The 12639-nt window shown below is 33.5% G+C and overlaps 1 protein-coding gene across 2 annotated transcripts in view; it reads right to left on the reverse strand.

Moving 5' to 3' along the window:
• Positions 1–261: 261 nt before the first annotated feature.
• Positions 262–12639, reverse strand: part of SGPP1 (sphingosine-1-phosphate phosphatase 1) — a 36144-nt gene continuing 23766 nt past the window's right edge. The window contains exons 2-3 of one of the 2 annotated variants that reach the window (XM_030855180.2): positions 9429–9518; positions 262–2715 (exon numbers count right to left, since the gene is read on the reverse strand). In XM_030855180.2, coding sequence (XP_030711040.1) covers positions 2164–2715; positions 9429–9518 — 642 coding nt within the window. In that variant the 3' untranslated portion in view covers positions 262–2163. The remainder of the gene's footprint in view (positions 2716–9428; positions 9519–12639) is intronic. The other variant, XM_060294886.1, reaches the window with a different exon arrangement.

Genomic DNA, 12639 nt, shown 5'->3' on the forward strand with positions numbered 1-12639 from the left:
CATGTTTTATGCATAAGTTTTAAAAATAAAGTCATGAAACTTTTCACTAAAAGTACAGTGTCAGAATGATCATATATAGAGTCCAAAGCAGTTTGAACCTTAAAGAATTTCTTCAATGTCTTCTATTTCTAAAAACAGTATTTATATTGAATAAAACGCTTCACAGGAAAAGACTGCTAGAATGAAAATACTAGATATATTTTATAAATCTCTACCAGACAATACAGAAACAAATGCATAGAAGGCAAACAAAACACCCTCCAATCTTGAATTTGGCTTTTATTTTAAAATACATTTAGCATAGAACTATCATAGGACAGAAAATAATAAATCACAAAGAAATGGAATATTTTTGAATACCTTTTAAGCTAGATATAAAAATTAATAAGATAGCGTATACTCAAATTATGGGAAATAGTCCCTAAAATTTGATTAAGTGAACACATTTTGAAAGAAAAGTTCTTTGCACATTTTCCAACGTACCGATATGTTCCTAAGTGCCTTGGTTTTCTGTTAACTAATAGGTAAATGTCGAAAATTTAGTTGTTTTACTTACAATTATCAGATTCACTATTGGCGAAAATTACCATGTCCCTAAATTCTCAATCATAATTATAAAAATATGAGCTCAAATAGTTATGCTGCCCAAAATAGAAACATCTTAAGTTGATACCTCTGGATAATCAGACAGATATTGCACTAAGTCAGTAACTCCATACCTGATGCTCATTTACATGGAAAGTTAATTCTCTTCTTTATGAAAAACTTACTACAAATAAACTTAATGTTAACCTAATTACAATTACACTTCAAAATATAAAGGCACGAACAGCATAAAGAATAGTTTAATATTTATACTCAAATATTCCACCATGAAAATAACAAAAGGTTGAAAAAAATAATAGGACCTAAAATACTGATACTTTAAAATTTTATAATTTACCACAGTAGCTAATAAATGGTATTAAAAGTTAACACTGCTAAACCCAATCGTTTCCAAATAATTTAGAAAAATGGTTTGTTTACATATGAAATGTGCATTGTCCCACCTATAAAGTTCAATTACAGTTCCATTCACTGGAAATATCTACCTGTAGTATAAACGATCAAGACAATGTACAAAAAATATATCTTGTTCCTATAACTTACAATGCACAGAAAAATACCTACAAAAATGGAAATATTTATCCATTTAGGTTCCCAATAAATTAGTGAGAAAGTTTAGTCCATTCCACATTTCTTTCTAAACAAAGGCTGAAGAACTGAAGGTGGTTTACTGCTAGCCCTGTTAGCTTGACAGATATTTTTTAAAATATTTGTCTGATTATATGTAACTTAAGATAAAGTTAGTCTTATTTTTATATCACAGTATACATGGCATTTCTTAATTCAGCAACAGAAAGGCACAATTAGCAAGCAATAAAATTCAGTACCTGAATTATTAAACTAATGTCCAGAACAAGTGCAAATAAAGTACATTCAACACAGTGTACAGAACTGGGAAACAAAAAAAAGGAATTCAAAAACTAATTTTTCTGAAAATTTGGTCCATTAAAAATGCCTCCTATGTTCAACATCATGAGTAACATGAAAGGTGATGGCAGTATAAAGAGGCAGGAAACCAATATGTGGTAGCATACGAATTCTGGTCTAGTAATTATGCAATTTGATTAGGAAATGGCTCCCATAGTAAATAAACATTAAATATATCTGTTAATAACAACATACCTGTATTAAGTCCAAATACACAGGCACAACTGTTTGCATATTATTATTGATTTTATAATACACCCCCATGGTTTTAAAAAAAACTTAGGTATATTATTTTATATATAACATATATTAGATACATAATTATATATTATGTTCCTTAATATATGTTATATATAACTTGAATCCATAACAGCATAAAACTCTCCAAATATTACATGAACATTCCAAATGGATACTTATCATTTTCTCAATGTTGAAATAGCTCAGCTCACCTAAAACAATAACTGGATGTGCAATGATAAAATGCACTGACTCCTATGAATTTACTTAAATAATTATTTAAGTTAAATTCCTGCAAAAGCCTAACTCTGATTTGGCTTTTAACTAGAATATGGTTTTAGATATCAGTAACTGATACCCTCCTTTCTTATCGTAAACAGTATTTCTCCATCAAGAGATACCAATAAAGAAAAATATGTAAGGAACAAAAAATGTGATCGAGAAACCAACCATTCCATAGGTAATATACCGATAAGGAAGTTCAACTTCCATGTGCTGTCTTGCTTTTCGAACATCATCACATGGTATATTGAAGATTTTACAGGCTAAAGGAATAGTGATCCTTTTCATTATATCTCTGACTACTAGTACAAACAACATCCCTACGAGAATCCGCAATATGGCTTTTCCAAACAGAGTCACTGAAATGGGGGGCCTAGGTAAAGGTAATATATCCAGAGGAGGATCTAATATTAGACCCATTTTATAGGTAAAATGAGATCCACATGCAATCCCAGCACCACTTCCTAGAATCTCAGCTGTGTCTCCCCGGGATGTACTCCAAGTGTCTAGAGTGAAAGAAAAGATCCCCAAGGCTAGATGAAGCCCGATGATGATTAATGGAGCATATTTGTGAGTTTGGTTGAAGTTGTCAATCAGGTCCACAAATGGATAGAAGATAGCTAAGATTAAAATGGTATATATGAATCCAGCAATAACATCCTGAGAAAAGAAGAAGGTAGAGTTGTTTAGTATAATACTTTTTTGGCATTTAAGGAAATATATATATATATATATATATATATTTCACATTTCAATGTTAATAAATGTACATTTTTAAATATGTCACATTCTTAAAGTAAACTTTATATAATAGGTACTAAAAGCTGTTTTAATAATACTAAAAAGATTCACTGATGATAATAAAATGATTATGCTTTTATAGCTCTGCCCTTTTACAAATTAATACATATATGCTATACACAAATGTATATTCAAATGAACAATAAACTATGCTTAACGTATGTAGTGATTTCTGGGGAAAACAATATACAGCTGACCCTTAAACAACATGAGTTTGAATTGTGTGGATCCACTTAACTGCTGATTTTTTTCAATAGTAAACAGTAGTACAGTCCTACATGATCCCCGTTGGTTGAATCTGAGGATGCAGAACCCCTGATACAAAGGAACTGCAGATACAGAGGAACCAAGTTTATGAAGGGCACTCTGTAATGATAGGTGGATTTTTGATTGTGCTGACCTCTGCGTTGTCCAAGGATCAACTGTACTTATTTTTCAAAGACTTCATCTTCATGCATTTAATATAATAATCACACATTTAAATACATAATTATTTCCATGACTAAAGAGGATACAAAGCCTATTTTTCCTTTTCCCATTCATTCATTTATTCACTGAACAAATACTTATTGAGTACCTACATGTGCCTGACGCTATTTTAGGGGCTGAGGATACACTGCTTAATAAATGAAAAGATTCCTACGCCATAGAGCTTACATTTTAGTGGGGATGACTGACAATAACCATGTGAGTAAAAAATAGATAAATATTACAATTTCAGATTGTTATAAAGAAATTAAAACAAGACAATGGGATAGAATGATGAAAGACCCTATTAGAGTGATTAGGGAAACCTGTCTGAGGAGGTGACCCTTGAGCAGAAATTTGATTCCAAAAAAGAGTCAGCCCTATCTTTAGATCTAAGAAGTGTCCCAGGTAGAGGGAATACCAAGTGCCAAGGCCTTGAGGCAGAAAAGAACCTAGTGAGTTCAAGGAACTGAGAGAAATTCCGTGTGGCTCAAATAGTGAGAAGAGTGATGTGATATGAGATCCAAGAGACAGGCAGATGTCAAATCATGTAGATAGGGCCCCTGTGGGCTAGGTAAGAAGTTCAGATTTTATTTCAAAAGTGATAGGGAGCCTGAAAGATTCCCAAGTAGGAGTGTAATAAAATCTGATGGATATTTATAGAAGAACATTCCATCTGCTGTGTAGAGAGTATATTATAGGGGTAAAGTATGGAAGACAGGAGACACTAGTGGGAGGCTACTGTAGTGGTTCACTCTAGATATGGTCCATATAAAGAGACGTACATAGATGGATTTAGTAAAATATTTTAAAATTAGAGTTGACGAACTTCAACTTGGTGATGATCTGAATGTAAGAGAGAAGCAAAAGAAAAAGGGATCAAAAATGACTCCTACTCCTACTTTTAGGTACAAACAACTGGGTAGAAAATAGAAGATGGTTTATTGGAGGAAATAACACTATTATTAAAAGAACTTTCCTTTCTGAATCATTCCTGACATGAACAAAACTGTTTCAGAATTTCCACCTTAAAACAAACCAAACGAAACCCTGGGATCTAGTATCACTGAAAAATTTATCGGAAGAGTTGCTTATATTCACTGCCTCCACCTTCTCACTTCTTATTTTTTCCTAAACTCATCACTGCATTGAAACCACTCTTTTCATGGATACTAGTGACCTTTATGCTGCCCAAAACAATGGTAACTTCTCAACAGCATTCAGTACAGTTAAGAAGCAGAGTAGGTGCTTAATGTTTTTCTGTCCTAAGATTTTTATTATGTAATAGTTAGTACATAGAATAAGATACGTAAAGTATATGTGAAATTACAAAAAGAATATCTATGAAATCACTGCCCCCAAAAAGAACTATAATATTACCAGTACTTTGAATCTATTGGTATGTTGTTTCCTAGTTCTATCACTCTGCATAAGCCTGAGTATTAGCTGAATAAATACCTGCTTTTAAAAACTGTTTTATCACATATCTCCAAACAAAACATTACCTAGTTTTGCTTCTTCCTGAGCTTTATAATAATGTTAGGCAGTATGCAGTCTCTTTTGATTTGCTTTTTACACTTAACATTAAGTTTTTAAGATTCATTCATCATATGTAGTTAGTTATAGGTCATTCACTGTCACAACCATGTAATATGTTATTGTGTGGTTATACAATTTATCTATTTTCCCACTGATGGTCACTTAGGATGTTTTCAGCTTTTGGATTAGTTCATTGGTTATGGTTGAGCTTTCTTAATTGGTATATATTCTTAAACCAAGCAGCATTATAAACAATGCCCCTATGTTCTTTCTTTTTATGTTCCCATATGGGTCTATGAAAGTTTCTCCAGGACATATGCCTAGGAATGTAATGGCAGAATCATAGTATATGTGCACGTTCAATTTTACAAGACAATAAAAAATTTCCAAAATGTTTACAGAAATTTATATCCCATCAGTTGTTGGTATTTCTTGATGTTTTATTTGCATTTCCCTGATAATTAATTAAGCATTATTTCATATGTTTATGGACTATTCCTTTTCTATACAATGTATATTTGTGTCTTTAAGGCAACTATTCCTTTGGATTTTCTTCTTCTTACTGATTCACATGGTTATATATATATATATATATATGATAACACATCAATTATATTTTTAGATGTATATTTCAGTATGACAGAAAACATCCAATATTTGTTGTCCTCTGCTTTTCTTTTATAGCTCTATGAATAATAAACTTAGATTACTACAAGTCTCTATACAAATCTGCCTCCTTTTCTGATTGAATTATTAATTATTTATAATATTATCCTGGATAAAAAGGCACATTTAATTTCCATGCTACAGAACCAGAAGGAAGAATGATTGAATTCAGGACATAAACATGGTGGCTATCACTGTAATATCAATTTAATGTACAATATTAAAATGTGTAAGTGGTTTTAAGCATTACAGCACAAAGTATGCAATAAAGAAAAGCTGATGTTAAAGGTAGCATAAAGAACTCAAAGTAGGAAATTTTCCAAAAAGAAACAGGAAATAATTTTAGATACTTATTAATTATAGATAACATATATGCCATAAAAGTTAATAATTACACATTTGAATGGAATGTTCATGGTTATCAAATTTATGGTAGAAGATATCAAATACCATAAATTCAATAAAGATTTCTTATGTTTTAAATCTGAAATTGTCTCCTTTTCATTTCTTCTAATCAGTAAATAAAACTAGAGAGGCTAGTGATTCGCTGAGGCTAGAATTCAAGACTTCTGCTGGCTCCTAGGGTTTTTTCTTTTTAATTGTAACATATTTCAGGTGTTCTGCTTCTAATTCAACATGTCAGTGATGCCAACAGTGTTTCTAACAAAATGTATTATTGGAATGCAATTCTTGATTATAAAGGCATTATTAGGGATGGATTTTGAAATTTTTATCTTTAATTAAAATTCGAATTTAATACATGTTCAGTACAGAAAAACTAGAAAATATGGATAAACAATAACAAGTAATTATTACCCAGAAATAACCACTATTAAAACTCTTAGTGTTTACTGTTCTGGATCTTTCTCTATAACATGATTTCAGGATTTTTCCTGTTGTTTGGTTAGTTTGATTTTTATGTCTTGTTATAAAAATGGGTTTGAGAGGTACATTCTACTTTATGATCTCATAATACCTTTCTAAAAAGACTTTCCACATATAGAAAAATAAACTTTTAGTACAATTTTGGGTAAATGTAATTATAACATATTCATAATTTTACTAATGTAGAAACAAAACAGTAATTTGTCAAGTACTTAATCTAGTAATTTAAAAATGGCTTGTGTTTCAAGAAATTTTTAGAGCTAGGTTTGATGATGAATAAAGGACCCACATGCCGCATGGCACGGCCAAATAAATAAACAAATAAACAAATACATACATAAATAAATAGAGGAAAAATGGATGTGGTAACTCCTCTACTTTTCTGGGGATTAAGAAAATCTAGGAAGGTAGGCAAATGTTAAAAATAAACAAGTATTGCTCTTTGTGTTATAACAATAAAAACAAAGCATATGGAAAATACTCAACAAAGTGCTCGTTAATATAAATTATTTAGACTACATTATTAGAACTTTCTTCTTAATGTTAATAAAGACATCTGCTTAGATAATATGGCAGCTAAGCACCTATTAGCAACTTCTAGGGCATACTCTGCCTATAGTTCCATAGTAATTTCACAATAAACAATGAAGATACAAATTATGATTAAGAAAATAGTTCAAAATGCAGGTAACTACTGAAGCATTAAAATATAGGAAAATGTGAAAATTGTGGGAATATATTAGATCCATAATGTAAAAAGGGGGGGTTCATTATGACTATAATTTCATATATCAATTATCAAATGATAAAACCAATATATTATTGATTAGGAATAATTGTGCTTATAATACAGAAACATAATTTACGATGCTTGCAAGTCATCTGTGATTTTACTTTTAAAAGGAAAACAACTTGCAATGCTATACATAGTAAAATTCAGTAGCTAGTCAGAATAAAACTGATAAAGACATTTTATGGGACAAGATCGTTTTTGAATAATTAAAAGATGGGCTGGGGAATTCCCTGGTGGTCCAGTGGTTAGGACTTGGTGTTCTCATTGCTGGGGCCCGGGTTCAATCTCTGGTCTGGGAACTAAGATCCCACAAGCCTCACAGTGCGGCCAAAAAAAAAGACCGAGGGTTATCAGACTCATGATTTGGTTGTCAGACTCATGATTTGAAAAATAATGCCTCAATATTGTTTTTACTTCAGCTGATTCAAGAACAGATGTTATCCAGTATCTAAACATGAACTGAACTCAGCTTAAATATTTAATTAATTCACTATACATTTCCTTTTTTTTAAGAAGAGCATGGTTGAGATTACCTATTCAATATATTAAGATTCTTATTCCTCTTTTATGATGATAATGAATCTAGGGATAATATTATCATTCATAGATGCATAACCTTTTGTTAGTTTTTTAGGTGCAATATTGCTAATTGGTAGTGGAAGGGAATAATTGTAACATGGCACAGAGATGGAAAACATTTTCTTGTGACTAATATTAGATTTGATATAAAAATGTGATACTTAGTCTATTATAAAACTAGTAGAGATTAGTCAGAAAGACAGAATTATATGCCAATTCATAATTTGCATTAATATAAATAATTATAAAAAATAAAACACAAATAGCTTGCTTCTTAACATAGCATTTGGCACTTCTGGTAATTTACTAGTGAAGGGGCAGCTGCTGGAAGCAAGCAATCTGAGGAAGAAGTAGAAACCCAATACTTCTACAGCTGCGAAATAAGCTAATGAGACACTTTTATGAGTAGAAAAGTCTAAAAATGTGAACTTGTTAAGGACAAGAAAAATTTTATATAACCTATTATAAACTTTTGGATTCCATGAATTCATTTCTATCTCTCCATCTTTCTTCTGATCCTTTATCTACAAGATAATACATAATACATTCACAGAGTGTCATAAGAGACACCACACTAAATGCAAGGGATAGAGGGTTACTTTTCTCATGTTGCTTATTATCTAGTGGGGATGAAAGATAAAGAAAAAAGCAATAGCAATTTAGCATAAGTGCTATGCCAGAATTATGTTCAATATGCTCTGGGAGAAAGGCTACCTAACCAGTCTTGAGAAAGGAAAGATGGGGAAGGTAATGAGGCTTTAGGAGATAATGTTTTTTTGTGTGTCGTGAAGAACAGGAGAGGATAGTCCGTTAGGCAAAGAAAAGGGAAAGGGCATTCCATGTGGCGGTTAAGGCATTCCTAATGGTATTGGGATATGAAACACCCTTTGCATTTGAGGAAACATAAGTCATTCAGTATGGCATCATACTTGTGTTTTGGACAGTAAACTACAACAGGAGGCTAAACACTGTACGGAGCAGTGTCTTATTGGAAGTGGGGCTGCTAATTAAGAAGTTGCTGCAGTAATCTGGTTAAGAGATGGTACAGGCCAGAACTAGGAAATGTCAATGGGATGGAGGGGAAGGGAAGTGAGTAGGCGTGGCTGGCTGAAAGAGCACAGGGTCTCTGTGCTGCTGCTTTTGAAACTGAATTGCATTCTCAAAATAAAATATCTGATGTAAGCCCTAAAATACTGTCGGGAAAGAGAAGAAAACTAGAGTTTAATATTCAAATACAAGTGGCACCAGGACAGTTTTAAGTTCATTTAGCTTCTAGTCACTGGGTCCTCACTTATAAGTAGAGCTCCTTGGTGTCTGTATTTACATTGTTGGTTTTGACTCAGTGGTAGGAAAGGCATAGAAGAGAATGAGAAAGAAAAGAAAAGTGAAAATGGAAGGAGGGAGAAATGTTATCCTGAGTATAATATTTGGTTATTGTGGGAACTGTTTGTATGAAATACGTGATAACTACATTAAAACTTTACAAAGCATCCTGTTTCTATTTTTGCAAAACAAAGATGATTTACAGTAACTATATTTTCTCATTTAGGTTTCCAGTAAGTTTGAAAATGAGTAAAAATTATACAATTGCCTGTCGATTTTAGAAAAAAATAAAGCTCTATGAACACAATGTTTTCCTTACCAGAATGGAGTGCATGCCCATGTAAATTCTACTTAGGCAAACTAGAGAACACCAGCAGGGAATAAGAATCAGTCCATATATAAGAGGATACTAAAGGGAAAAAAAAGTAAAATTAGTTAAATAAATTAGGTTAAATATAAACAAGCAAATAAAAAATCACTATACTACCAAACTCCAGGAGAACAAGAACTATGTGATTTTTACTCTCCGTTGTATTCCCAGCACCTAACCATAAGCATGGCACATAGCAGACATTCAGGAAATACTTTTACATGAATGAACAAATGAATCAAACGGAATGCTTCTACAATCTTCGTTGTGGGAATTGGCTCATTTTTGCTTCTACAGTAAAGATTCAATCACTGGTATGCTACAGAAGAAAAACAGGTAAGAGACATACTTTTACTGTAGCTCCAAAATGAAAGTGCCTCTGGAATAACACCTGAATCTGGTCCAGGTGAATATCATTGCTCCCTTGGGGAGGAGGCATTATCTCCCTCTCACTTCCATCAGTGACTGACTGCTATTTGCCATTTCCACATCTTCCTTTTGATATTCAGCATCACGTAATTTGTTGTCCATTTTTGCCCGTCCACTAAAATTTCAAATGGCAACCTTATTGCAAAAAATTTTGGTGGGATACTGGGAGCAGAAAGCCATAAATTGGGAAAAAACTTAAAATGTAGACAACTCTTAGTATTAATGGCACTGGTATTAGACTTGGCTTTGAAGCTCCTGATATTAAACGGAAGGAGGAAATGATTGATGGATGGGCATGTGCCTGATAACTTCAAATTTCTCAATGAAATTGAAGCCGAGATAGTTCAATTCAATAAGAATTCAAGGTGGTTCAATAAGAAGTGGAGTTGAAAGAGTTAAGTAACGTTGCAAGAAGAGTGGTCAAGATTTAGTACACAGTTGTTTTGATTTGACTTCTCTACTGCTTTTAACATGGCCCACATATTTCTTCCTGAAAGTCTAAATACCTTGATTTCTACAGCATCACACTCTCGTGGTTCCCCTTTCACCACCTATTTTTTTCTGTGTTTTCTGCACAAGAGCATGTATTCCTCTAATTGTTCCTTAAACGTTAGTTTAACTAAGGGTTCTGCCCTTAGTAGTTATTGGCAGTCTCACCTTTTCTTATCTTTTAACTACTACTTAGCATGCTGAACACCTATCCATGTCCTTGGATTAAGAACCATTTAGCCAACCCCTGCACATATCTCCATCTTGAGATCCTTATGGAGTTAAACATACTATACCTCAAACCCAACTCATCATCCTACCACCTAGACTTGTTCCTCCTCTCATATTCCCTATGTCACTTGGAAGTATCATAATCTAAATGAGAAGTATGAATTATCCTTGATTTCTCCCTTATCCCTCATATTCAACCAATAAGCAAGTCTTGCTGATTTTACTTTCTAAATATTTCTTGATTCTGTCATCTCTTCACCCTACTTATACTGTCCTTATTCGGATCCTCATAGTTTCTTTTCTAGGCCCCATGTATTTCTCCAGACATTCTTCCATATGCATGAGGAACTTGGTTAATGGGGCAGACAGACATGTAACCCTATAAGGAGGTTAAGGGCTATGATAGGAGTATAATAAAAATTCAGAGGGAGTCTAAGGGATGGGCCTTTAACTTAGTTTAAGGATGTTAGTTGAGTCTCCCAGATTAAGATTCAAATTGTCCCAAAAGATAAGTCGGATTTACTCTTTAGAGGAAAAAGGAGCACAGGGCAAAAAAGATAGAGGACATTACAAACAGCAGGAGCAAATGAAGAAATGCTTGTGTCCAAGAAGCTGTAAGTAGTGAGGTTTTCTAGGAGAATAAGTTTTAAATTCTTGCTGAGGAAAGGCACTAAATAATAAAAACAAAATATGCAAATTATACAATATGTAAATATATAAATGACATTTTATATAAAATATACAAATTATACAATAAAACACGATAAGTACTATGGAAAAATAAAAAGAGAACAGGTGTTGAAACAGTAATGTTCACCAAATATTCCTTGTGCTCCTTTTGCAGTTAGATTGGGGCCATGTGACTGCTTCTGACAATGAACTGGGAAAAAGGTGACTTCTGCCCCTTTCAATCATTCTATGAACTCTCTCTTCCCTACAGATGGGACGCTGGAAGCTGCATGTTGAGATGCATCACAAGATGGGCAAACTTCCATCAGCCTGGGTCCCTGAGGTTCTAAGTGGAACAGAGTCGTTTGCTAACCCATAATGGATATGAAACACAAATGAGAAATAAGCTTTCGTTGTTAAGCTGTTTTCAGGGTTAAGTCATTACCAGAGCATAACCACACCTATCATAATTAAAACTGTAACAGAAATAGGATTAGGAGTATGGGAGTGTGAGTGGGGCAGGTTAAAGTATTAAAAGATAGTCAGTGGAGGCTTTATATTGACAAGCTGAGATTTAAGGCAAGACTGGATGGAAGTGAGAGAATTAGCCAACCAGGTATCTGAGGAAAGAACCTATATGAGGGAGTGGGATCAGGTAGAGCAAAGTCTTTAATGAGGAAATGTGACTGGCAAGGAAGCTAGTGTGGCTGGAACAGAGAGAGCAGGTAGGAGGAGAGGTGAGAGAGGTCATGGCAACCAGAGCCTGAGAGCCCTCCGTAAGAAATCTGATTTTGTGGGGAATCAAATGGGGAGCCATTGCAGGGTTTTGAGCAGAGCAGTGTCATGGGATTAGACAATAAGGGAGCAAGGGTGGAAGCAGGAAGACCAGTTAGGAGGCTGCTGTTACAATCTAGGTGAGAGATGATAACAGTGGCTTTTGTCTCTGTAGCAGGCACTCAGGTATTTTCAATTTTTCTGTTCATTTTTTTTTAAACTGTTAATAGCAAGGGAGAGGCAAAGAAGTAAAAACTACCACCACCACCAAAAAAGTCTCCTATGCGTCTTTCTTCTTTCTCTTTTTTCACTTAGACCCCATAAGGAAGTAAAAAAGTACAAAGTTATTGGTGGGAATTCTCTTACACAATAGATAGAAGAAAAATTCATTTATTAAGTCTCAAAAGCTAGGACTGAAGGTAGGCAAAAAGAAGCATTTTAAGTTAACTGAATTTAACTTAACTTAATCCACCTTTATTCAGGTTTACTAACTCCAAGGTGTTTAAATGGGAGAGTTAGGAATGCAAACAAGCTAGATGTGGAAGCTTTTCCCCTATTCCAGAGCACC

This window comes from Globicephala melas, chromosome 2 (genome assembly GCF_963455315.2).
Source record: "Globicephala melas chromosome 2, mGloMel1.2, whole genome shotgun sequence".
Classification (NCBI taxonomy): Eukaryota; Metazoa; Chordata; class Mammalia; order Artiodactyla; family Delphinidae; genus Globicephala; species Globicephala melas.